Here is a 25,441-nt window from a genome sequence, read left to right on the forward strand (position 1 = left end):
ACCACGGCCTGGAGTGTTACATGCTCTGACGCTGCTCTGATACTCATAGAATTCCTATGAGCGCCAAAGCATTTAGCGCCCTGGGCCACTTTAGAAACCTCTATCACAGCTTAGTAAAAGAGGGCCTAAAAGCTTTTAGAGACCATTTCACTCATTTATTTTTTCTGTTGGGAATGAAAGAAGTGGACCTAAGAGTAAAAGGTGTTCCGATTGACTGTAGCTTTTGTCACTGATGGTAAAACTTATCTTCTAAATTTCCATCATGTTGATGAGAGTAACAAGGTATCCTTTATGTTGTCTGCTACAGATGTGGTATTCTTTATAATTCGCTATATACTTAACATGGCTATATTGGGGTTTTATTATGTAATTTATGCTTTACTTTGTAATAAATTGCACCTTTGTATTTTTTTTATTTATATATATGAGTATATTCTTTTTTAAACAGAAAAGGTAATGCAGGAGATTGACCATGTGATTGGACAGGATCGGGTTCCAGCAGTGGAGGACCGGAGCAAAATGCCATACACAGATGCTGTCATTCATGAAATTCAGCGCTTTGCTGATATTGCCCCTATGAGTGTCCCGCATGCAGTCAGTCAAGACACTGAGTTCCGTGGCTACAACATCCCTAAGGTCAGCTCATACTGGTTTTGCCCCATGGCCTGCTAAAAACCTTTGAATTTCAGTGACTTCAAACCAGTCTCCCTCCAACTCCACAAACAACTTGGTTTGGAGGGCATCATATTCAGATTGTTTATTAATTGTTGATCCAAGATACAAGGACATTCACGAAGTTGCATCAGTGCAATATTCATACATGCACAGGGCAGGATTAATTCTTCGAGGGCCCTTAGGCACACAAGTACACTGGGCCCCCCTGGCCCTGCCCTGCCCTTAACCTGCTCATGCCCCACCCCCACCCCACCCATGTCCCGTCTCATATATCTGTTTTCTTATTTACTTCTTCATTTCCACTTGTATTTCTTTTTAAAAAAAAAAAAAATTCAAAACAAACACAGATTAGCATACCAGTGCACAGTTTTTCTTCTATGCAACCCCCAAACATCTCTGAACAAATCCCCCTTCCCTTCCCACCTACTTTCCCAGGAATTTAACTCTGAACCCTTTCCATGCATATATAAAAGTGTTCAAATATTTGTAAAGCAGTAATACTATCCGAAATATAAGTCTATATTAATAACCAAGTTTACAATGCCTCTCAACTGCCTCACTCTACATTAACCAACTGTAACCCATATGTATGTATAAACAACCAAATCTGTAACTCCTCTAGTATGTTCCACTCCATGTATGTTAACTTGTAACGAAACAACAAGGCAAGCAGTCCACCAAAGAATCCAACATGAAACAAAAGAAGATTGGCAGAAAATAAGGAGATTCAAATCAGGTTAATTCAAGGTACTCCCAAGAACCATGCCTGATGCATTTCGCCAAACAAGGCTAGTCAACGCTAAAAAAAAAACCATGTCTTTCATACAAACAGCAAAAAACCTCCCAAACCCCAAGAAAAGGAACTAGACAAGGGAGAGAGACAAAAGCAGAGACGGCTCAACTACATTCACCAACCTATCAATAATGTTTAAGATGTAAGTAGATTAAACGGAAGAGCCCTCAGTAACACAGCCACCCACCGGAGAACCAGTGGAAAAGGCTGTCACATGGCTTACACCCAAACGAGTGTTAACTGTGAAACATCCCCGGGCTCTACTCCGTATTTTTTATAATAAAGTGCACCCAACAGTGCTAAGTGTGAAAAAAGATATACATAAATCAAAAAAACACACTTTACCATTCACTACGATTGTCTCTGCCCCTTGTCCAGGGGGCCAAAAACGTCCAAGTCCAGCCAAGCAAAAAACAACAGGAAGTACTTAGCTTCTCCATGAAGACAAACAGCCAGCAAAGATATTCTTCGTCCAACGGGACTCCGTTTCGGGGGTGCACACCCCCTTCTTGGGCACAGCAAGGATTGACAAAGCAGGAAATGGCACTGAACCGAACAGAACGCCTCCAATTTAAACAGCAGACCCGAAAGGTAATTGGACAAGAAAAAAAGAAAGAAAAAACACCTGACTCCAGAGAACTTTAAAGAGACCAGAAAAACACGGCCCGGAGTTCAGCTGAAAAAATGAACTGCAAAAAAATTCAATCAAAAATAAAGCAAAACTAACTTTCAAAAAACAATAAATTAAAAGGTATGTTGCCATTCAATATAGTCATTATGTCCCATAGGAGCTAACGCTTGGAGCTCAAAAATCTAATATTGCTCCCTCCGTTGTAACCACAACACTTTATCTCCCTGATGACTCTCATAAACCTGTTCAATGATAGACCAACGTAAATCCTGAAAGGTATGTCTCTATCCCTTGTCTAGTTCCTTTTCTTGGGGTTTGGGAGGTTTTTTGCTGTTGGATTTGTCTATTTACCTTCCAATTTTTTCGGGTTTTTCTGATTTCTTTCATACAAACAGAACACAGAAAACACCTTCGCCTAGTATGGAATAAGTAATCACAAACTAACCTCTCCCCCCTTTTACAAAACTGTACTATGGTTTTTAGCCACGGCCCGTGTTAAAAAAATGTTCTACAGTTTTGTAAAACGGGGGATAAAATAGAAATAAGTAGACAAAGGTTAAATAAAACCACCAAGATGCTGGACTCTGCATACAATGCAACACTACAGAAACAGCAATGCATGTCCTCTAAAGCAAAAAAAATAAATAAATAGAATATTTTTTTCTACCTTTGTTTTGTCTGGTTTCAGTTCTCCTCATCTTCTTGTCACTCTCTTCCTTTCATCTGTCCTTCTGTGCCACTTCCAGAAACTGTATGCCCGTTATGGGACCGACCATCCCATTATCCCGACCCACCACTTCGGGACGCCGAAATGTCCCATTTTCAGGGACAGCATCCCGAAGCTGTGTGCGGGGACAACGGACCAGCAATCGCTTCCCATCCTGCGCTAAAGCCTGCCTCCCTCCTTCCCTCCCTACAGTGCCAAAATGGTCAGGGGGGGGCCTGCCAGGTCCAAAATCACCCTCCCTATTCTCAGGGCTGGCATTACGGGATGACAAGGGGGCCCTGCGATCCAGGCAGCTCACTTAGCTGCCATCAGCCCTGCCTTCGGCTGCGTTGGTAATGCTAAACTGCACGGTAAAACCAAAGAGACTTTCCCACTTGCCTGCATCGCTCGAAGTTCTGCCACTCATGATTCCGCCCCCCTCTGAAGTGACTTCCTGTTTTTGAGGGTCAGGATCGAGAGTGGCAGAACTTCGAGTGATGCAGGTAAGTGGGAAAGTCCCATGGCTTCTCTTTTTGGTTTTACCGTGCAGTTTAGCATTACCAGCGCAGCTGATGGCAGCTAAAAATCGCCTCCAGTCTCGCAGCAGCACTAGAACACTCGCCTCTAAATTAAGCTAAGGGCTAATTCCCTGTGGGCAGAGAGGGGAAGTACTGGAATGGGATGTGGGAAGATGGTGGGTTGGCTGGCTCAAGAAAGGGGAGAAAGCTGCTAAATCAGATAAGGAAGAAAAAAAGGAACACGGGAAGATGCTGGACATGAAAGTTGTAGGGTGAAAGAAAAAAACAGACATTATGAGTAGGAAGGCAGGTGGGAGATGCTGGACAAAAAAGGAGAGAGAAGGAAAAGGGAGAGGAATGAGAGATGCCAAGTCCATGGGAGGGAGGGAAAGGAGAGGAAATACCAGACCTTGGAGGGACAGGAGGGAGATAGATGCCAGGGCATGGGGGAGGGGAGAGAAGGAGATAGAGACATCAGACCATGGTGGAGTGGGAAGGAAGGAAGGAAAGGAGAAGAGAGAGATTCCAGAGCATAGGGAGACAGAAAAATGGAGAGGGGAGGAAGCTGAAATGAATCATGTACAAAGGAGACAGTTTATGGAAAGAGCATAGAAAGAGGGAAGATACCATATGGAAGAGAGAGAGGGCAGGCACTGGATGGAAAGGGCAGAGAGGGCAGAGAATGGAAGGGGCAAGACAGAGGGTGAACAGTAGATGGAAGGGGTAGAGAGAGGGAGACAGAAACTGAATGGAAGTGTGGGGGAGAGGAGGGACAGACACTGAATGGAAGTGTGGGGGATAGGGGGGCAGACTGAATGGAAGTAGGGGAGAGGGGGAGCAGAAGTTGGAAGGAAGTGGGGAAGAGAAAGAAAAAAGGGCACATACTGGATTGAGGGAAGAGGATACAGTTAGATACTGGAAGGGGTGAGGGAAAGAGGTGGCAAGTATAGGTAGACACAATGAAAGGGAAATTGAGGACTGAATAGTAAGAAAGAATTTAGACAGGCAGAAAATAAATTGAGAAGGAAGAACAGGAGGAAGGGAGCAGAGAGAGAGATGCCAGAGCAGGGGGAAGGAGAGGAGATAGATATCAGACCTGGGAGGAGGAAAAGAGGAAGGAGACAGATACTAGATCTGAGGGGAGAAAAGGAGGAGAGAGATAAGCTAAAATCTGCTGGGAGGGAGGAAGGTGAGAAAGAGGCAGAGAAAGGGGGGGGGGGTTGTAAGCAGATTAGAAAGACTAGAGAGAGAAAGGCCTGGACCACAGGGGAAAGACAGGAAGCAGATGTAGGACTATGGGAAGTTCAAACAGAGGGTGAGAGACCTGGGGAAGAACAGGGAGATTTAAGATCATAACCGAGGAGGGAAAGAGAGGGAGACCTGGAACAAAGGTACAAATGAGAACTGACACTGGATCTGGGGAGGGTACAAGGGAAAAGAGAGAGAGACCTGGACCCAAAGGGGATGAGGCTGGATTGTGAAAGAAATGTTGGATGCGAAAGAAAGAAAGATTGGATGCACAGTCAGAAAGAAGTGCAACCAGAGACTCATGATATCACCAGACAATAAAGGTAGGAAAAATGATTTTATTTTAAATTTAGTGATCAAAATGTGTCCGTTTTGAGAATTTATATCTGCTATCTATATTTTGCACTATATTTGTCTATTTTTCTATAGTTACTCAGGTGACATTGCATATTTTAAAGTCATCTGCCTTGACATCTTTGAAAAAAATCTGAAACTCGTAAATAATAATTAACATTTTCTCTGCGTAGTGTGCTTTGTGGGTTTTTTTACATTTTATGTTTACCATTATGAATTAATAAGATATTGTGTGTACATGAAAAATGAATGGAAGAAATTGGGGGCAAGGCTAGGATGGGATTGGGGGCGGGTCTAGGGCAGGATTGGGGGCGGGTCTGAATATTAATAGATGTCCCGTTTTAATGAAAAAAATAAATGGTCACGTTATGTATGCCTTCTCCTTCCATCTTTCCCTTCATTCCCATTGGTCTGGAATCCATCTTCTTCCATTCCCTCCTCCAATAGTCTGGCATCTCTCTCCTCTCCTCTTCTTCTCTTCCCTTCCCTCTCCCACACCCACACCCCCATGGTCTGGAATTTCACTCTCTCCTCTCCCTTCCCCCCACTTCCATCAACATCAGCCCCCTTTCTTTCCCTCAAACCCAATTCCATCCACTATCCTTCCCTTTCCCTGCACACAATTCCATCAGCATCTGCCCTCTTTCTCTTCCTCCACCACCCTTCCATACCATCTTTCTCACAACACTTCCATACCACCCTTCCATGCTCCTTTCTCCCTCTCCAAATATTGCTGCTGGCTCTTCCCTCTGAGCTCCATTTGCCTGAAAGCAGCATTATAACAGCTGATGGCAACGCCCCCCTGCATGAACGGCAATGGGCCCCCTCCCGGCATGAACGGCAATGCCCCCCCCCAAAGCAATGGCAACGGGCCCCCCTCCGGAGCAAGTAAGTGACGTCGGAGGAGGGATGGACCGGCAGAGGCAGTCATCGCGGGACCTTCCAAAAACAGATCTGGTTGCATTGCGGTTGATGCCGGGAGGGGGGCCCATTGAGGTTGATGGTGTTACAACCCACGGGCTCCTGATCACTGCAGCGAGCCGGGTTCACCGTGACCATAACTGCTCCCAGCATGTTCCCTTCAACTAGGGAATCCTTCAGGCTATCTAGGCAACCGCCTATGGTAAAACAATAAGTCAAATGTTCACAGTGAAGACGGAGAAGGAAATCACACACACTCAACAGGTTCAAAAATAAAGATGTACTTTAATTTCTGACCCTGGGTCAGAAAGTTCTTGTATTTATCAAGAGCTTGTAATATTCTACAGTACATTTGTTCAGAACTCCAAAGTATGCAAAACAGGGCCAATCTGGCCACACTGGCTTTACCAGCACTAGAATGAGTATGTTATCAAAAATCAAGAAAATAAATAAACCACCAAAAAAATCAGAATTATGGCTGGACTTCAGTCTCAGTAACATAGTCCTCTTCACCAGCCTTTCAAGGGTAGTGGTAAGTTTTAGCAATGTTCTTTCCAATGGTGAAGCAGTAAAGAACAAAACACAAAGTTCATGACAAAAAGACTTTCCAAAATCACAAAGTATACTAACCAAACTGATACTCTAGTGCAGGCTGACTGCAGCTAGGGAATTATGACGTTCCCTGCAGAGCCTTATCAGAGGTTAATTATTCTCCAGCTGTGTGGAGGGGAGCGTAAGGAGCAGGGCTCCGTAGTTAAATGGTTCAAGAAGTTTGGAGCAAAACAATATAACAAAAATGCTTCAGAGGTTAGTTTTCAAAATCAGAAAGTTCTGCTGTACACACATTAAGCTTAGTCTCAGGATTTCGCCAAGCCTACACAAACAGGTAAGAAACAGTAACAAAATTCTTCCCACCTCGCAGCTTGTGTCCATAATCTCTAACCTTTCACAAGGTTCACTGGTCAAACCAATATCCATCGGTTCACAAATAATAATAATAATAACTTTATTCTTATATACCGCCATACCCAGCGAGTTCTAGGCGGTTTACATCAATTAACAAATGATCTGCATTGACAAGCTTATTTACAACAAGTTACAAGCAGATTTACAACAAATTACAATCAGATTTACGATAGATTACAACAATTTACAGCAGTCAGCGAGGAAGTTACAGCAGTTTACAGTAGTCTGCAATGAAGGGAAAATGTACAGCAATTTAACAGAAATTGCAGCTTTGATCGAACTAGACAAGGGAAGTAGAGAGTGGGACAAGGGAGGATCTGGTGAGGGCGAAAGGGGGAGGGGTGGGGCCGGTGTTATGTGGGGTGAAGGGATTAATTAAGGGTCATGTTTGCTGAATAGGTAAGTTTTTAGTAGTTTTCTGAAGGCAAGGTAAGTGGGGGCCTCGAGTATCATCTGGGCTAGCCATGGGTTCGACTTGGCTGCTTGGAAGGCGAAAGTTCTATCGAGGAATCTTTTGAGAAGACAGTGTTTTGGCGAAGGGAAGGCGAACAGTTGAATTCTGCGTGATGTCCTGTTGTTGCAATAAAGGTTAAAGTGGATATTTATGTAACTAGGAGAAGAAGAACTCTAGATTCAAATGGCAGCCAGTATAGTTGGTGGTAGAAAGGGGTGACATGTTCCCATTTCTTTAGGCCAAAAATGAGGCGCACTGCGGTATTTTGGATTATTTTTAGTCTCTTGGTATTTTTCTTTGTGGCGTTAAGGAAAATGATGTTGCAGTAGTCGAGAATGCTGAGGATGGAGGATTGTACAAGTAGGCGGAATGCAGTGTCATTGAAGTATTTTTTTATGGTGCAAAGTTTCCAGAGCACCGAGAAGCTTTTCCTAACGATGATGTCGGTATGGTTTTCTAGGGATAGGTTTTTATCCAGCGTGACTCCCAGAATTTTTATGGTCGGATCAAGGGGGAAGATCTTTCCGTTTAGTTGAATTGTGGTTTCCTTGATGTTATCTTTGGGGGAGGCTAGGAAGAATTTTGATTTGTCGGGGTTTAATTTCAGTCTGAATGAAAGCATCCAGAGTTCTATCTGATTGAGAATGTTTGTAATGTGATCGAGTAGTTCTTGTGAAAAGTTGGTTAGTGGGATGGCTATTGTGATATCGTCTGCATAAATAAAGAATTTGAGATTTAGGTTGTGTAAGAGTTTACCTAGGGAGGCTAGGTATACGTTGAATAGGATGGGGGATAGGGGGGAGCCCCGCGGGACCCCACAGGTGTTGTCTCAGCAGTAAGAGAAAGAGTTATTCTTGAATACCTTGTATGATCTATTTTGTAGGAAACCCTGGAACCAGTTAAGGACCTGGTCTGAGATGCCAATGTGAGCTAGGCATTCAAGGAGAATGGTGTGGTCGACCAGGTCAAAGGCACTGCTCAGGTCGAGTTGTATGATCAGGGCACTTGAGCCCTGACTGAAGAGCGTGTGGAGGTGGTCGCGAAGGGAGGCTATGATGGTTTCAGTGCTATGGTCCACGCGAAAGCCTGATTGGTTGTCACATAGAATGTTGAATTTTTCAAGGTATACGGAAAGTTCCGCCTTTACCATCCCTTCCGCTATTTTGGTAAATAGGGGGATGCTGGCGATTGGTCTATAGTTAGATGGGGAGTTAGGTGGTTCTTTCGCGTTTTTTAGAATTGGGGTAATCATTATATGACCTTGCTCAGACGGGAAGTTTCCTGTGGATAGTAGGTGATTAACCCATGTCATCATTTTTGCTTTAAAGTTGGGGGGGGGGCAGTTTTCATGATATTTGGTGGGCATGTGTCCAGGTGGCAATAGGAGTGTGTATACTTGTTGTAGTAAGTATTGAAGGTTTGCCAATCGGTTAATGCGAATTGTTTCCAGCTAAGGTCGACTCTGGCTCCAGGATCTGGGTTTGATGAATTAATGTCTGTGAGGATGGGGTAGAGCTCGAGGGGGTTGGGACTGACGGGTAGTGTTGTTCTTAATTTTTGGATCTTGGTGTTGAAGAAGTCGGCAAGGGTGTTGGCGGTTAAGGTGGATTCTTCGTGTAAGTTAGTGAAGGTTTCTATGTTGTATAGGTCGTTGACCAATCTGAAGAGGTTGCTGCTATTGGTTTTAGTATTACCAATTTTGTGGGAGTAGAAATTTTTTTTTTTTTCATCGGTGAGGGTTTTGTACTTTTTTAATTTTTGTCTCCAGGCCAATCTGTGTTCTAGGGTTCCGGATTTTAGCTATAATCTTTCAGCTTTTCTGAGATCCTTCTTGCATAGTAGCAGTTCAGGATCGAACCAGCCCTCTTGGTTAGGGGTTCTTATTCTGTGGGTTTTTGTGGGGGCAATCTCGTTTAGTATGTTGGTACTATCTTGTATCCAGGAAGTCATGATTTGTTCCTTGTCTTCTATTGGATTGGTGTTGATTTCGAGATGGGACCAGAATTCCGTTGGGTCAATCTTTCCTCTGGTAGAGTGGGTTTTGATAATTCTTGTTTTGCCGCTTTTAGGGGGTTTGAGTTGGCATCCAATGGTGAAGGTACATAGGCGGTGGTCGGACCAAAGGGAGTCTGACCAGCTGCCTTGTTTCCAATAAAAATTGGGATTGGCCTGTTCCTTAGAGGATAGAGTTACCAGGTCTAACTGATGTCCTCTTTGGTGGGTTTTGATAGGGGTTGGGGGGGCGGAACGGGGCAGAACTGGGCGGGCCTGGGGGCATGGCCATGGTTCCAGATTTAGGACACACAGTGGCTAGGAAGCCTAGGAAAATGTCAGAAAGTTTGTTTCAAAAATTGGCACTTGGATATTGTGGCGAATAAAATGTCCAAGTGCCAGTTTTTGCCATGTTTTAGACTTCTGCATTTTTTTTAACTTAATAAAACAACTACAGACCGTCCAGAACACTGCCCTCAGAATGATCTATTCCCTTGGAAAATTTGACCACATCACCAACGCCTTCCTAGATTCACACTGGCTTCCAATACAAGCCCGCATCCAATTCAAATTATACTGCATGTTATCCAAAACATTAAACGGAACGGCACCCATCCACCTAAACAACCGTCTAAACAGGAACCTCTCAACCAGACAGAGGAGAACCCAATCCCCTTTCTCCTACCCCCCTTTTAAAGGAACTAAACACAAAAAGATGTATGACAACTTACATGTTTGTCAAAGCCTAGTTGGGAGAGCAATGACCAGAAATCCGAGATTTCAGGTTGGTCAGTTTGCTCGAGGTGTATGTTGATGTCCCCGCACAGTAGGTTGTATGGGCTTGTTAGAGAATTGGTAAGTAGTGATTCAGCGAAGTCATCTTTGGTCGTGGACCATTTTTTGGGGGGTATGTAAAATAAAGTGATGGTTAGTGAGGAGGGCAGAGATTTTGGTGCTAGGGCGATGGTTAGAATTTCGGAATTGGGCGAAGAGGTTGTGTTGAGAATGGAAGCGTTGAGGTGGTCTTGGAAGATTAGTGCTAGACCTCCTCCTCTTCCCCATGTTCTGGCTAGGGAGAGTATCTTGAATCGTGGAGGTAGACAATCTTTAATGATGATGTCTTCGTCTGATAGCAACCAGGTTTCTGTGAGAAGGACAAAGTTGGGGTTAGTTTCGGTCAGCCAGTCTTTGATCAGAGTGGATTTATTCCTCATTGATCTGATGTTCAGGTAAAAACCCAGTAGGGTCTGGTGGTTGGTGTGGTTGGGTGGGGAGTAGTGGGAGTACGCAAGTTTTTTTTAGATTTCTTGGTTTTTTTGGGTGGGGCTTGGTCGGTTTATAGGGGTGAGGGGGGCTGTTGGGCGAATAGGCATGAGGGTGGTCTTGTGTGGAGTGGAGAGTGTATGTAGGGGTTCTGGGTTTTACTGATCGGTGCAGCGTGAATTGGATGGGGATGGGGGAGGCCTTGGAGTTGTCTGCATTACAAAGCCTGGAGGAGAGCAGGAGGAGTAGAAGTAGAGCTACGCATTGGTGTGTGTTTGGCCTGGCCATTGTGACGGGATCGTCCAACTGCAGTTGGAGAAGTTTGGGAGTTTCCTGCAGGCGATTGTAGGGGGTAAAAAAGGGAGCAAGATGACTCAGGGTGGTGTACTTGATTCGTGGGTCGAAGAGCGGTATAGTAGATTCCTGTATAATATCCTGTAGAACAGTGAAAGGGTAAACAATGTACATTCAATACAGTGGTGCTACATTCTGCATAGGTCTAGCAAGGTTATACAACAGAGTAATATATAACAGTAATACTTATCCGGCTGGGGTTATCAGGTCTATAACCATGAGACCGGGAGTCTAGATAGTCAGTGCTGTTGGGTCTGTCTCATGGGAAGGAGTTCCTTTTGGGGTTGAGACGGCTGTGTCTTTGTTGGGCTGCTGAGACTGTGCTTGTAGTGGAGATTCGTGGTTGTCTTTGTGATCTCTGTGGTCTGGGCTAGGTTGTGTGGTCAGTAGGCTGGTATCAGAGGCTGCCTGTGCGGGTGCCTCATGCAGGTGCTTCACAAAGGCGCGTGCTAAGGCGCACGCTCCTTTGACGTGCGCCTTCGACGGCACGCCGAACGGCTGCACGCCGTTGGTCCGGCTTGATTTTAAAGTCGTCGGGCTCCTGCTGGTTCGGGAGGGGGGCGGAGCAGTGCTCCCACGCTCCTCTCCAGCTAAGCAGGCATGAGGCTTGGCTTCCCGTGGCCCACCGAGCAGCAGCTAGAGCAAAAAGGCTGCGCTCTGGTGGTGCGGCTTGATTTTAAAGTCGTCGGGCTCCTGCTGGTTCAGGAGGTGGGCGGAGCAGTGCTCCCACGCTCCTCTCCAGCTAAGCAGGCACGAGGCTTGGCTTCCCGCAGCCCACCGAGCAGCAGCTAGAGCAAAAAGGCAAACTTCCAACTGGTTCTTAATGGTGGGTTCAGACTCTTCTGAAAGGTCCACCATTTCACATTCTTCTCCCATCTCCTCAGCATACAGCCTGGGAGAGAAATCTTGATGCCTCTCTGGAACACGCTCCCAGTTCCTCTGCTCCTGCCCATCTCTGGGTCTTAGCTGCCTGGTTTTAACAGCCTCCAATTCGCCCCTCTCCGCTCTGAAGAGGGGGAAGGGAGAAAGCTCTCTCTGCAGCTGTGTCTGCCTATGTGACAGCTTCCTGCTATGACTCTGGCCTTCTGGGAGCTGTAGTTTCCTAGCTCCTGAGTTCCTTTGTGATCTAATAGCAGGCTTGGGAGAGAAACCTGCAAGTGGACTGAACTCTCCCTGGCAGTCACTGTCTGGCTCATTAAAGTTAGTACAAGGGAAGTCAGCGCTTTCATAATCGGCAGAGCCAACCTGGTCAGCTCTCCTGCATAGGGTTTTCCTCTCTTCCTAGATACTCCTGTGATAAAACTAGGAAGAGAGCTAGATTTGTCACAATGGCAATGTGAGACATCCTCCTTCAGCGGGCCCCCCTCACAGTTTCAGGCCTTAGGCACATGCCTAGTAGTCCTATTGATTAATCCGGCCCTGTACATGCAAACACTTGTACCTTTCTGTCCAAGAACTCCAGCATAGCCTGAAATCTCTTTCTTTTTTATTTATTTATTGAAGAATTTATGATATTTACACAAAAATGCAATAAACAAAAGAATCAATAAGTAAAAAAAGAAAATGTTTCCTTTTATACATTATATAGCCTGAAATTGAGGGGCAGTTGTATGCATACATGGCATGAGCTGCTGGAGGAAACAACCTTTAAAACACAAAGAAGGCTATTCTGTAAAGTGTACTATAAGAACATAAGAATTGCTGCTGCTGGGTCAGACCAGTGGTCCATCGTGCCCAGCAGTCTGCTCTCGCGGTGGTCCCTAGGTCAAAGACCAGTGCCCTATCTGAGACCAGCCCTAACTGCGTACGTTCCGGTTCACAGGAACTTGTCTCACTTTGTCATATGTTAGGCACCAAATTGCTGAACACTAAGCACAAATTCTATAATGGGATAAGGACACACAGAATATCACTAATATTAAAACCCTAAGGGGCTCATAATCAAAAACCGGCCTAAGTCAGCACTTGGACGAACATTTCCCAAATACGTCCAACTGCCGATACTAAAAACGGGTTTTGGATGTATTTCTAAAGACCTAGGCCTTCATAGTGCCATTGAACGACTAAAGCTAAACGGGGCGTTTCGGGAGGAATGTCGATGGTGGGAGTTGGGCGGGACATGGGCCGGCTTATACTTAGTCGTACAGCATGTATACAGCCCAGGATTGACAGAACTTGGACGTTGTGACTTAGACAATGAGATAAGCACTGCAAACATATAAAACAGATCCCCCACACACTACCCCAGTGATCACTGACCCCCCCACCCCCATAAAAATATTAATCACATCTTTAAAATTTAGCTTCCAGACCATCATCACCTGGCAGCCTGGCATAGGAAAGCCTAGTCATCCAGCACAGAGGCAGCTTAAGTCGTCTTGGGGGTTGGTTAGGGATTCATGGAAAAGAGGACCCATGCCCATAAGCCCCTGAAATCACTGCATTGATACTTAAACATGTGCACTCCCCTATACACCCCCAAAACCCTTTTGTACTGGCATATAAGTGACTCCTGCAGCCATAAGGGATATTGGGGGTAGTAGATAAGTGGGTCTAGAGGATTCTGGAGGTGGTTTGGGGTGCTCACCGTGACCTATAAGGGAGCTGTAGTGAGGAGAATACATGGCACCCTTTTTCTGAAGTTCACAGCAGTGCCCTGTAAGGTACCCCACTATTTAGGTGCCATGTCTGGGTGTTCAGTCCATCACTTTGCAGACCCCTCCCAAGTCCAACAGAGCTTGTTCTAGGTGTTTTGGACTTGGATGAAAAGTTAGACGAAAATGTGGTATAAAGATGGACGATTTAGCAACTTGGACGATCAGATCTGCAGGACGTATTAGACAATTTTCAAAAGAAAAAAAATTTTGGACGTATTTTTCGAAAATGTGTCCTAGGCTGTTTTTTACTTTGGCGACTTGCCACTTGGACGGACTAAGATGTCCCTTTCGAAACCTCATAGAATTTTGCAACGTAAACTTAAATCTCCTAAATCAGCTGGAGGTGTTAATTTCCCCAACCTATTTCTTTATCATCAAGCCTTTTTATTGAGACAAGGTTCCGAATGGCTACATTCCTCAGAGCTCCTTGACACTACAATGGCCCCCAATTGGCTTAGACTTGAACTGGCCCTCTTATACCCTATACCTCCGCTTAGACTCCTTGGCTCCACCCACCTACAAACTAAGCCTCATAATCCCCTGCTTCTCACTTCTCTCCGAACCCTTCAAGACCTGGATCGTCTGCTGGACTGTCCCTGGTCTCAATCCACCTTATGCCCCTTATGGAGAAATCCTAAACTCCTGATTGGGAAAAAAACAATATTCTGGCTGTCTTGGACCACTTTTCAAATCTGGGATATTACTGCATTGTGTCACTCCGATGACTCCTGGCTCACTTTTCATGAGCTTCAGCTTAAATTTGGCCTACCTGACTCCTATTTCTATCAATGGTTGCAATTACGCTCAGCTTTATGGAAATTTAGTTGCGATCTGAAAGCTAAACGTCAACCTCCGACTTTATTGACTCTCTCTAACCAATTCCGAACTCTGGGTCATACAGCATCCAAGTTTTATAATCTTCTTAAAGAACTAGGATATCCACCTCTCCCCTCTGTCAAAAAAGTCTGGGAGGAAGATATTGGTTGTCCTATCTCTGACCGTGATTGGTCCTCTTATTTACAATCTGTTTTTCATTCCTCTAGGTCAGCTTCACTTATCTAGAGCTTATTCTTCCTATGCCATAGAGCTCAATGGACCCCAGTTAAATCAAACCATATTAACTCCACTTTTGCAAAAGAATGTTGGACATGCTCTACTGATATAGAAACATAGAAGATGATGGCAGAAAAGGGCCATAGCCCAACAAGTCTGCCCACTCTACTGACCCACCCCCCTTGATTTTACCTCTTTAGAGGTAATGTGTATCCCATTTCTTTTTAAAATCCGGCACACTGCTGGCCTCAATCACCTGAAGTGGAAGTTCATTCCAATGATCAACCACCCTTTCGGTGAAGAAATACTTCCTGGTGTCGCCATGAAATTTCCCACCCCTGATTTTCAGTGGATGCCCTCTTGTGGCCGAGGGCCCTTTAAGAAAGAAGATATCATCTTTCACCTCGATACGGCTCGTGATATATTTAAACGTCTCTATCATGTCACCTCTCTCTCTACGTTCCTCGAGCGAGTATAGCTGCAATTTATTCAGCCTTTCCTCATATGGGAGATCTTTGAGTCCCGATACCATCCTGGTGGCCATTCGTTGCACCGACTCAACTCTCAGCACATCTTTTTGGTAATGTGGTCTCCAGAATTGAACACAATATTCCAGATGGGGTCTCACCATGGATCTGTACAACGGCATTATGACTTCGGGCTTCCGGCTGACAAAACTTCTACGGATACAACCCATCATTTGTCTTGCCTTCGATGAAGCCTTCTCTGCTTGATTGGCAGTTTTCATGTCTTCGCTAATGATCACCCCCAAATCACGTTCTGCCTTAGTCCTGGCTAAGGTTTCATCATTTAGTGTGTAAGTTCTGCACAGATTTCTGCTGCCAAGGTGCATGACTTTACATTTTTTAGCATTGAAGCTTAGTTGCCAAGTCGAGGGCCATTGTTCCTGCGTCATACTGTCGGGCAAAGTGCTCTTACTTACTATGTTGCATAGTTTGGCATCATCGGCGAATAATGTGATTTTACCTTGAAGCCCCTGAGTCAGATCACCTACGAATATGTTGAAAAGGATCGGGCCCAAGACCGAACCCTGCGGCACTCCACTGGTCACCTCCGATGTTTTGGAAGTGGTTCCGTTTACCACCACTCTCTGAAGTCTACTGCTTAGCCAATCATTGACCCATGCAGTCAATGTTTCTCCCAGACCCATAGATTTCATCTTGCTCAATAACCTGCGGTGTGGGACGCTATCAAAAGCTTTACTGAAGTCTAAGTACACGACGTCGAGGGACTCCCCCACATCCAGCTTCTTTGTTACCCAGTCAAAGAAGCTAATTAGATTGGATTGGCAGGACTTTCTCTTGGTAAATCCATGTTGGCGGGGATCCCATAGAGCCTCCTCATCCAGGATCGTATCTAATTTATGCTTAATTAGTGTTTCCATGAGTTTACTCACAATGGAGGTGAGACTCACTGGCCTGTAATTCGCAGCCTCTGTCCTGCAGCCCTTTTTGTGGAGTGGGATGACATTAGCTGTTTTCCAGTCCAAGGGGACTCTTCCTGTATTCAGGGAAAGATTGAAGAGTATGGATAATGGCTCTGCCAGGACATCGCACAACTCTCTAAGCACCTTGGGGTGTATATTGTCCGGCCCCATGGCTTTGTTCCCTTTGAGTCTTGATAGTTCGCAGTAGACGCTGCTGGGCGTAAACTCGAAATTCCAAAACGGGTCTTCCGAGCTTTGCCGTACTTGCAGCTGTGGACCGGACCCTGGTTCCTCGCAGGTAAAGACTGAGCAGAAGTATTCATTTAGTAGTTCGGCTTTATCGGAATCCGATTCTGCATAATTCCCATCTGAATTCCTGAGGCGTACTATCCCATCTATGTTTCTTTTTCTATCACTGATGTACCTAAAGAAGGATTTATCCCCCTTCTTGAAGTCCTTTGCTAGATTCTCTTCTATACGAAGCTTGGCCTCTCTGACTGCCATTTTGACAGCTTTAGACCTGGCTAGATAGTCTTCTTTTGCACCTCCTTTTCCTGACTGCTTGTAGGAAATAAATGCTTTTTTTCTTCTTTTTAACTAGGTCCGAGATTTCTGTAGTGAACCACTGGGGTCTATTGTTTCTCTGTTGTTTGCTTACTGTTTTTATATAGCGTTTTGTTGCTTCGTGTAGGGTAGATTTCAGGGTTGACCACATAGCCTCAACATTATCGGTTTCCGCTTAGTCATGCAGTGCCCGACGGACGAAATCTCCCATGTGTTTGAAGTCAGTTCCCCGAAAGTTGAGGACCTTTGTTCTCATGTTTGATCTAGTGAAATCTTTCCTGAGATTGAACCACACCATGTTGTGGTCGCTGGAGGCCAGTGTGTCACCTACCGAGACTTCCGATATGCTTTCTCCGTTGATTAGTACCAGGTCCAGTATCACCTGGTCCCTAGTGGGCTCCAATACCAATTGTTTAAGTCTTGCCCCCTTTATGGAGGTTAATAACCTTCTGCTGCCGCTGGTTGTTGCGGAAAGTGTGTTCCAATCTGCATCAGGCATATTGAAGTCCCCTAACAGTACTGTGTCCCCACGCAAAGTGATGTTCTCTATGTCTTCAATATAGGCTCCCTTAAACACTTGTTATTTCTCTGTCCCTCTGTACAAATATTTTGGTCGTCCCTATGGAACACTATTTGCTCTCTCTTTCATATCAATGTGGCTCTCTCGTATCAAATGCTATTACTCAAATCCTCTGCTCTTCCTTCTCCTCTTTCTCCTTCTGATACTTTTCTCTTTGATATCCTTATCTCTCTGGCTTTGAAACTTCTTCTCAACTCCTGGAAAGATCTTTCTAAAGTGTCCGTAACACAATGGTGGAATCTTGTCTGCTTGACTTACAGATACGAGGCGTACTTAGCTAAAAAATGTGACAGATTCCCTCAATTTCTTTCTAAGTGGAACTCCCTCAAGCTATACCTCCAAGGCTCCGACTCTTAGTTAGTTATTTTCTTGTTTTATTAGTCTTACGTTCCTCTATTTATTTATTCTACTTTCTCCCCTTCTTTATACTTTCTTATGCCATGGATAATGTTTTACTCGTGTGATTGGTTTTTGTTCATATGTTTGATTGCCTTACAGGGCTTCAGTTATGACTGTTACATCAGTTTATTATACCTGTTGCTATACTTATCTCTCACATGACTTGTTGTTGTCATTATGCATTTGTTTTATTACCTATATAAAACTTTCAATGAATAAACCTTGACTTTAAAAAAAAAAAAGATGTCCCTTTCGATTATGCCCCTCCACACGCGCATATGCACTCCTACCTGATCTGTGCTTTGTAGCTCCGTGGATTCGTATGCGCAGTAGAAGGAGTCAGCTGTGGTTTTTTTCTGCACTTTCGGAGGCACCTTAAGCAGGGACGCAAGGAGGTGACTCCCCCCTCCCGCCCTCACTCCATCTAACACAGTGCGGCCTGTGGTCTGGCCGGCTCCCTTACAGTCCCTTGCAGAAGTTATTTTTAAGTTCAAAGCCGCCGCCCCGGCTCCTCTCACGAGCCGCACCTGCGTCGGAAGCCTCTCTGACATCACGTCAGAGAGAAGGCTCCCAACACAGGCGCAGATCATGAGAGGAGCCGCTGCGGAAGCTTTAAACTCAAACATAACTTCGGCAAGGGACTGTAAGGGAGCTGACCAGAAACAAACAGAAATGTTACTGTACAGGGAAATGGAGGGGGAGGAAATGCTGCTGCACAGGGATATGGGGTGGGGGAGGGAAATGCTGCTGCTGCACAGGGAAATGGAGGGGAGGGAATGCTGCTGCTGCTGCCGCACAGGGAAGTGGGGAGGGGAGGGAAATGCTGCTGGTGAGAAAAGGGGGCTGGGGCTGGAAGCTGAAAGGGAAAAGATGGGTGCTAGGGGGTAAAAATAGGTTTGGAGCTGGGGCTGAAAATAGGGGACATGTGAGGGAAGGAGGTTTTACTAGCACCCATTAATGTAATGGGCTTAAACACTAGTTTATAGAATATTAGTGTAAATTGGCCAAATATATGTGCCCCCACTTAAACCATGTCTATGCACTAGTCTATAACATGTACCCATAATTATGGGAGATGTCCCTGGCCCAAAATATAAACACTAAGGCCCTCTTATACTAGGGTGTGCTAACCGATTAGCACGCGCTAATCGAATTAGCTCCCGCTAATTGCTAACATGTGCATGTGAGTCTATAAACGCGTTAGCGTTTAGCACACAATTAGCGATTAGCGTGCGCTAATTGGTAAGTGCACCTTAGTAAAAGAGGGGGTAAGTATGTAGGATAGAACTAACTACAAAATACACAATAACACTGTCCTCTTCTATTGAGAATGAGGCAATTGAAAAAAAGCACCTAAGTGAAGAAACAAGACCTCACATAATAACATGGAACTTAACATAACAGCTACTGCTAAAAGAAAGTAAGTTCACTTATCATCATCGGTCAGAAAAGAAACACTTCAATGTAGCAAAATTTCTTAAGTGCCTCAATCAACAATAGGAAAAACACAAAAATAGAAAAGTCGCAATCCTGCTCACATTCAGTATTTATGGAAGTTCACCCTATAGCAGACCTTTAATTGTTAACTATTTACAAAATCCATATGGCATAAGAGCAATGGGAAGCAAAGAAAATGTGTATAGAAAATAGAACAGTTCTAGAAAATAGAACAGTAGCCAGAAGAAAAAAAGAAAAAAAAAATAGTAGAAGCAAAGCAGTTGCACGAGGGTGCCGCCGGAAAGTAACCCAGGGTGAATTAGCCTCTCACCTGAAGTTCTTCCGATTGGGCTCGGGGCCTGCAGCGCGGCATACGGTAAGCCACCCGCTCAGTGCTTCCGGCCAGAGGGCACGAGGCTCCCCCAGGGGATCACAAATGGGTGCTCAAAGGTCAGGTGGCCACCGCAGGGCCACAGAAGGGAGAAAACAGATAGAAGGAAAGGGACAGCAATAACAAAGGCCAACCCGACCTAGCATGCACCCTGCGCAGCATAGTAAGATGCAGGAGAAGGGAGGAAAAGGAAAGAGAAACAGGAGGGAAGGGTCTACAGTCCAAGCCCCACCGGGCAAAGTATGAAGCAGTCACTAGAAGGTGGCAGGTCCAGCAGTTCGCGGATCCAATGTGGATGTGAAGGCTCCTCGGGTTCCCACACTCTGTAGGCGCATGTCAGTCAGCCCGGCAATCCCTCCAAAAATGTATAAATTTCCGTCGGAGTGGAGAAATAGGGTGCCCGGTTGTTATGATGTACTCGAAGCTTAGCGGGGTATTGCAAGGCAAAGTGTAGCTGGCACTGGTGGAGTTGCGTGCAGTATGGGGCTATTGCTCATCTCTGTTCCGACACTCGAGAATAATCCTGGAACAGAAGTATTTTGTGCAACTCGTAGGAGACAGTGCTCTTCGCTTTGTAGCTGTCCAGAAGTTGTTGCTTATTGGCAAAATTAAGAAGGTGGGCAATCACTGGACGCGGTCTTTGGTCTCCATCCCGGCGGGTCCCCAGCCTATGCGCCCTCTCAACTAGCAGGGGGATGCCTCCAGTATCCATTCCCAGCTCTTTAGGCAGCCACGTGAAGACCAATTGGGGCAGATCTGCGGGTGTGAGAGACTCCCGCAGGCCAATAAGTCTAATATTATTCCGGCGACTCCAGTTCTCCAGGTCTTCCGCCCGTTCCTCCAGCCAACGGCACTTCTCCTCAAGCGATTGGGCTCCTGCTTCCAATGCCACAGTACAATCTTCTTGCGTCGACACCCAATCTTCCTCTTGCTGGATACAGGTGGCCTGCCTCTCTACTGTATCTTTTATACCATCAACAGTAGTCTGCAGCCGGGTAAGTTTGTCATCCAGGAAAGCTGTTAGGTGCTTTTTTAACTCCTCGAAGGCATTGGCAGGCAGTGTGATCATCGGGCTTAGTTGTACTCGTGCAGGGGACGGTTCTGCCACCATCTTGACAGGACTCGATGGGCCTCTCTGACTTTTGGCAACCTTTGAGATTTTGGTTGGCATAACGTGTCACCCCAGCAAAAAATAAGAACAGCAGGTAACCTGCAACCTGTCGCAGCCAACAAAAGCAAGTTTGGGACCCTAGGGCTAAAATAGGCAGAAAAAAGCAGATAATACAGCTCCGGGGTCGGGAGAGGTGGCTAGAGACGTCCATTCAGGCTGAGTGACTCCCCTATTCACGTTTTTTTAATATTCGTGGGCCGGCTCTGCCCCTAACCGTGGATATGGGGGGAGAAGTGTAATTGCTCCTGATATGAATGTAACTGAATTACTTGAGCTTACTGATACAGAATTAATTACACCTTGTGACAAATCTAGCTCTCCTCCTAGCTTCGTCACAGGATTGACTAGGAAGAACAGTAAGCCCCTATGCAGGAGAGCTGACCAGGTTAGCTCTGCTGAGTATGGCAGCGCTGACCTCCCTTGCACCAGTATTGATGAGCTAGACAGTGACTGCCAGGTAGAGTTCAGACCAGCTATAGTTCACTCTACCAAGCCTGCTGTTAGCTCACCTAAAACCTCAGGAGCAAGGAAACTACATCACCCAGAAAGGCAGAAAACCAGCAGGAAGCTGTCACATGAGCAGTCACAGCTGCAGAGGGAGCTTTCTCCCTTCCCCCTCTTCAAAGCAGGGAGGGGTGGCTTGGAGCCAGTTAAAACGAGGCAGCTCAGAACCAGAGAGAAGGAGGAGCAGAGAGGCTAGGAATGAGAGCCTCAGAGGCAGCTGAATGCTGTCAAGCTGAGAAAAGACAGTGGACATTTCAGAAGTGTCTGATCCCACCATTGAGAGGCAGCTGGAAAGCTGGGAACCTATGCACATTGGTGTGCCAATTATTCCTAGTGAGAGATTTGAAGCAATGGACACAAGCTAAAAAGGTTGGAAGTGCTTTGCTATTTTTGATGCTTACCTGTATTCTGAAAGTTTTGGGACCTAGTTTGCTGTGTGTTCAGAATTGCTTAAACTTCCCAGAGCTAGGCTCTGAAGGATGCTTTTACATAGTTGGTTGCCTTGAACTGCCTAAACATTTGCAAACTACGCAGCGTTTTGTTTTCCTCCTCTCCACACAGCTGGAGGCTAATTAGCTGTAGATAAGCTTCTGCAGGGAACGTTAGTCATGGAGCAGCTCCATTTGTGTGAGTTCCCTAGCTGCAAGCAGCCTGTGGAAGGATTCTAAGTTTAGCAGTTTACTTTTTGAAAAGTTTTATTTTTCATGCAGCAAATATCTGGTATGCTTCTCTCTATGGCGCCTTCATAGGAAGAGAGCATTGCTAAAACTATCTTTGCCAGTTAAGGCTGGTGAAGAGAACTGAGTTGCAAAGACCAAAATCCAGCCCAAAATTCTGGTATGTGTTTGTTTTTCTATTTTTGGAAATAAGAATCAGGCTATTGTTTGTGAAGCCAGGGTGGCCAGGTTGGCCCAGCATTTTATGTTTTGGTTCCTGAACAAATGTAATGTAATTTATTTCTTATATACTGCTACATCCGTTAGGTTCTAAGCGGTTTGTAGAAAATATACATTAAGATTATAAATGAGAAGTAAGAAGGTACTTAAAAAATTCCCTTACTGTCCCGAAGGCTCACAATCTAACTAAAGTACCTGGAAATTAATAAAGAAGAGAAAATAAAGATGGTTGAAAAAAAGAAAAATTCTATGTGAACTTATAGGATGGAAATTAAACTGACAGTGAAGAACTGTATGAAAAATACATATGGAATGCAGTTAGAGAGGGTAGGTTACAATCTATTTATGGTATTTGTTTAATTGGAAGGTGTTAAGGTGGGTAATTTGGGGGAAGGTTATCTGAAAAGTATTGCATCTTGCTGATAACACCAGAGCAGCCTGACTTAGGGTCAGGAATAAAAGTATATCTTGATTTTGGACATTTCTGGGTGTGTGTGATTTTCCTTGCCTGTTTTCACTGTGGTCATTTACCTGACATATTTACCCTAGGCCGGTGCCTAGGGAGCCTGAAGGATTCCTTAGTTGGAAGGAATGTAATGGGAGCAGTATCAGTCGCTGTGAACCAGGCTCACTGCGCTTATCAGGAGCCCGGGTTGCGACAACCTGCAACATTATTATTGACAGTGGCTATGGCTCCCGACAAAAATTGGCTGCTGAAAAATTTCTTTAAAAATATGCAGAAAGAATTTTTAGGCTTAAAAGTACAAATGTATCTAGATTTGACCAGGGATACCAAAAAACTTCGGAAAGAATTTCTTCTATTAAAGCCTGGGGTTCTTGCATTAGGGGCGACATTCTATTTACGTCATCCCTGTAAATGTATTGTTTATTATTCTTCTCAAAAGTTTGTATTTTTTAACCTTTCCAGTTATCTACTTTCCTATCACTATCGCGACTGGAGAAGGAAAAAGAAAAAAGCTAAATGACCCTATAATAGAGTTTCATAATGAGGGATATGATTTCAACTAGATTTCAACCTGATCAGCCTTATAGTCTTCTGTATATCTTTCTTCTTTTGTTCCGCTAGTTTAATTGTTGGATCTCATTATTGAGGACTAGAGCTGGATTAAGCACTATTATTTTTTCTGTTTTCTATGTATTGATTTGTGCTTATAGAAGCTTTCTGTACAAGTTTATACTTGATATTGTTAAATATGAAAATGATAAATAAAATAAAAAACACAATATAAATACAGAAACAATATTACCAAATTTGCAGCAAAAAAACATAATCGATAAAATCAAATACAAATCAGCATCACAAGCAAAATAAAATTCAATCATTTCCAGAGTTTACCCCCAAAAACGCTCATACAGGAAAGTCTTCACCCATTTCCTAAAGTGTAAGAGCACATAGATTGGCGCAAAAACAATGGAAGAGCATTCCAAAGCATTGAACCTGTGACCAGTCAGACACGAGGCCTGCCAAGGTCCCAGTTAGGTCAGGGGGAAAAGTAAAAATGAAAACCAGGAAGGGAAATTCCAAGGTCCCTCCGGTGCCTGAGACTGATAATTTCTCCTTTGACCAACAGAGGGAGCCTGAATTGACTGAGGAGGAGTTAGGTGATCTGTACCCAAGTCACCACTGGGAGAGCCTAAGAGGCCCCTGGAACACTGCTGACTCAGCCAGAGTAGGGCGTGCCCCTAGGGTATGTAAGCCAGCAGTTGAGAGCAGACAGGCAGGCCGGCTAGGGAGGAGGTTCAGGCCTTGCCTCCCTGAGGAACCCCCTGGGCCAAGCAGGAGCAATAGACCCATACCCATGGAGCTATTAGAAGCTGGACAAGCTGAGGAGCTGCCTGTATCAGAGGAGGAACTGCCCATGGAATGTCAGGAAAGTTTTACAGAGAATGATACTGACTTTGCTGAGCCCATGCAGGTGGATCTGATTACAAGTTGCAAACAGTGAGTTGTGGGTTTTTGGAACTGTTTGCTTGCTTTGTTTTGGTTTTTTTGAGAAAGCTGAGAGTGTCAATTGGGGAGAGGTTTTGTTAACACCCTGGGTGGGATTTTGAAGGCCATACCTGTGGCTTTATTGATACAAAACCTGTGTCACTCTCCTTTCCTGGCAGTCATATAAAGTTAAAGTCATACAACCCAGCAGTATATATCACAATCGCAAAAAATAGTATAAAATACTACTTATATGAAACAATACACATCAGTATTGTTAAGTCCTTGTCATCTAGGACATACTACACGGCCTCAGAAATGGAGCCTACGCACAGCAATGTAATCACAAGCTGAGACAATCCGCGTAGTTAAAATGCTCCTGCTCCAATCATTGGCCACTATATACCTATTTAAAGTGCTGCTTTTTAGTTTATTTTAATAAATTTAGTGTTTAACTTAAGACAAATCACTATAACTGTGATATTTTTTCAAGAAATCTTCTTCAAATACTGTGTGTATTATCCAGATTTGAAAAACTAGACCACAAAAACTTATCTGCTTTGTTTAGTAGTCTTCACTGGTGGAGTCTTTATAATAAAACCTCAATACATGTCCATTTGCCAACGCGGCCAGCGTTTCACGGGAATTATATACATCCGCTGCGTCAGGGCCACCGGGACATTAACACATACATCCACAATCCGTTTTGAAAAGCTGTGACCGAATGCACTGATTGTGGATGTATGTGTTAATGTCCCGGTGGCCCTGACGCAGCGGATGTATATAATTCCCGCGAAACGCTGCCCGCGTTGGCAAATGGACATGTATTGAGGTTTTATTATAAAGACTCCACCAGTGAAGACTACTAAACAAAGCAGATAAGTTTTTGTGGTCTAGTTTTTCAAATCTGGATAATACACACAGTATTTGAAGAAGATTTCTTGAAAAAATATCACAGTTATAGTGATTTGTCTTAAGTTAAACACTAAATTTATTAAAATAAACTAAAAAGTAGCACTTTAAATAGGTATATAGTGGCCAATGATTGGAGCAGGAGCATTTTAACTACGCGGATTGTCTCAGCTTGTGATTACATTGCTGTGCGTAGGCTCCATTTCTGAGGCCGTGTAGTATGTCCTAGATGACAAGGACTTAACAATACTGATGTGTATTGTTTCATATAAGTAGTATTTTATACTATTTTTTGCGATAGTCATATAAAGTTGCCAGAGGCTTTACTTATTTTCTTTAATTATTGTGAATTGTGGAAGCCAGTACCCTGAACTGTTGCTGTGAAAACTGAACAAGCTGCTTGGGAGTAGGCTTGTTGGCTCTGAGGAGAACTGAAGACTCAGCTGCTATTTTGGACTTTATTTTGTGCTGTTTTATTTTCTTGCCTCTTTTGGCATTTTTGCTTTGTTGCTGTTTTGGTATTCTGACATGTTTGCAGCTGTAGTTATGAACTACTTACCTTTATGAAGGAATGAGTAAAATTGAATTATTTTCCTATGAACTT

At 44.4% G+C, this 25,441-nt stretch overlaps 1 protein-coding gene across 1 annotated transcript in view; it reads left to right on the forward strand.

Annotated features, from left to right (window-relative positions):
• The window catches only part of LOC117364857 (cytochrome P450 2G1-like), a 245,215-nt gene that overhangs the window by 182,375 nt on the left and 37,399 nt on the right, over positions 1–25,441 (forward strand). The window contains exon 7 of the mRNA XM_033954561.1: positions 449–636. Within this exon, the coding sequence (XP_033810452.1) occupies positions 449–636 (188 nt within the window). The remainder of the gene's footprint in view (positions 1–448; positions 637–25,441) is intronic.

The sequence above is a fragment of the Geotrypetes seraphini genome, chromosome 8 (genome assembly GCF_902459505.1).
Source record: "Geotrypetes seraphini chromosome 8, aGeoSer1.1, whole genome shotgun sequence".
NCBI classification, from domain to species: domain Eukaryota; kingdom Metazoa; phylum Chordata; class Amphibia; order Gymnophiona; family Dermophiidae; genus Geotrypetes; species Geotrypetes seraphini.